This window comes from Prunus persica, chromosome G1 (genome assembly GCF_000346465.2).
Source record: "Prunus persica cultivar Lovell chromosome G1, Prunus_persica_NCBIv2, whole genome shotgun sequence".
Lineage (NCBI taxonomy): Eukaryota > Viridiplantae > Streptophyta > Magnoliopsida > Rosales > Rosaceae > Prunus > Prunus persica.
Window position 1 is genome coordinate 45483486 of NC_034009.1, and position 982 is coordinate 45484467.

At 37.9% G+C, this 982-nt stretch overlaps 1 protein-coding gene across 1 annotated transcript; it reads left to right on the forward strand.

Annotated features, from left to right (window-relative positions):
• On the forward strand, positions 12-953 carry LOC109947672. Its single transcript, XM_020558385.1, has 2 exons — positions 12-249; positions 378-953. The coding sequence occupies exons 1-2, from the start codon at positions 85-87 to the stop codon at positions 951-953; spliced, it is 741 nt and encodes a 246-aa protein (XP_020413974.1). The 5' UTR covers positions 12-84.

A 982-nucleotide genomic window follows, 5' to 3' on the forward strand; every position in this document is an offset into this window, starting at 1 on the left:
CAGTGCAAAAATCTTCGTGTAATCACAGATTTACCAACGAATTTGAAAGTGTTACGAGCAGGTGGCTGCATTGCATTGGAAAAAATGCCAGATTTTTCAGAAATGTCAAATATAAGAGAATTGTATCTAGGTGATTCGGGCAAACTCACTGAGATTCCAGGCCTAGATAAGTCATTAAACTCCATGACAATAATTCATATTGGAAACTGCACTAATTTGACTCCCGATTTTAGGAAGAACATCCTACAGGTCAATCCTTCTCTCTCTCTCTCTCAAACACACATTACATCTTTCTCTTTCTATCGCATACAACGCACATGTACACATGCATGCATAAGAATGTATTTCTTATAGAAATTTGGCTCTATATGGTATAGGGATGGACTTCTTGCGGATATGGTGGCATTTTTCTCAGTGGAAATGATATTCCTGATTGGTTCGACTATGTCCATGACGATGATATTGTGTATTTCACTGTGCCTCAAAGTGTTGGTCGTATTTTGAAAGGATTAACTTTGTCCTTCGTTCTCTCTTCAGTCTCATTCTACGGTTATCGTATTAGCATTAAAAACATGACCAACGGTACTGAGCTTGACGCCAGAATCATACCCGATTTTCGAACTCAAATGACGAGTTCAAATGACGAGCTCAAAGGTTATTATCTTTGGCAGGGACTGTTATCAAATGACGAGCTCAAATTGCAAGACGGTGATAAAGTCTTGATTGAAATAATACCTGAATATAAATGGGTGAAGGTGAAGAAAACAGGTGTTAGTCTGGTATGGGACAAATTTATGAACGAAAATATGATTGATTACCACCTTTGTGCGTATGAACGACGCCCATATCAAAATCTGGTCAACAATGATGACATCATTCATGTCGAAGATGATAATCACATAAGAAAATCACCAGACTTTTCAAAATTCCCAAATCTCGAGAAGTTGATATGAAAGGTCGTGAGTACTGTATAAGGTCACTC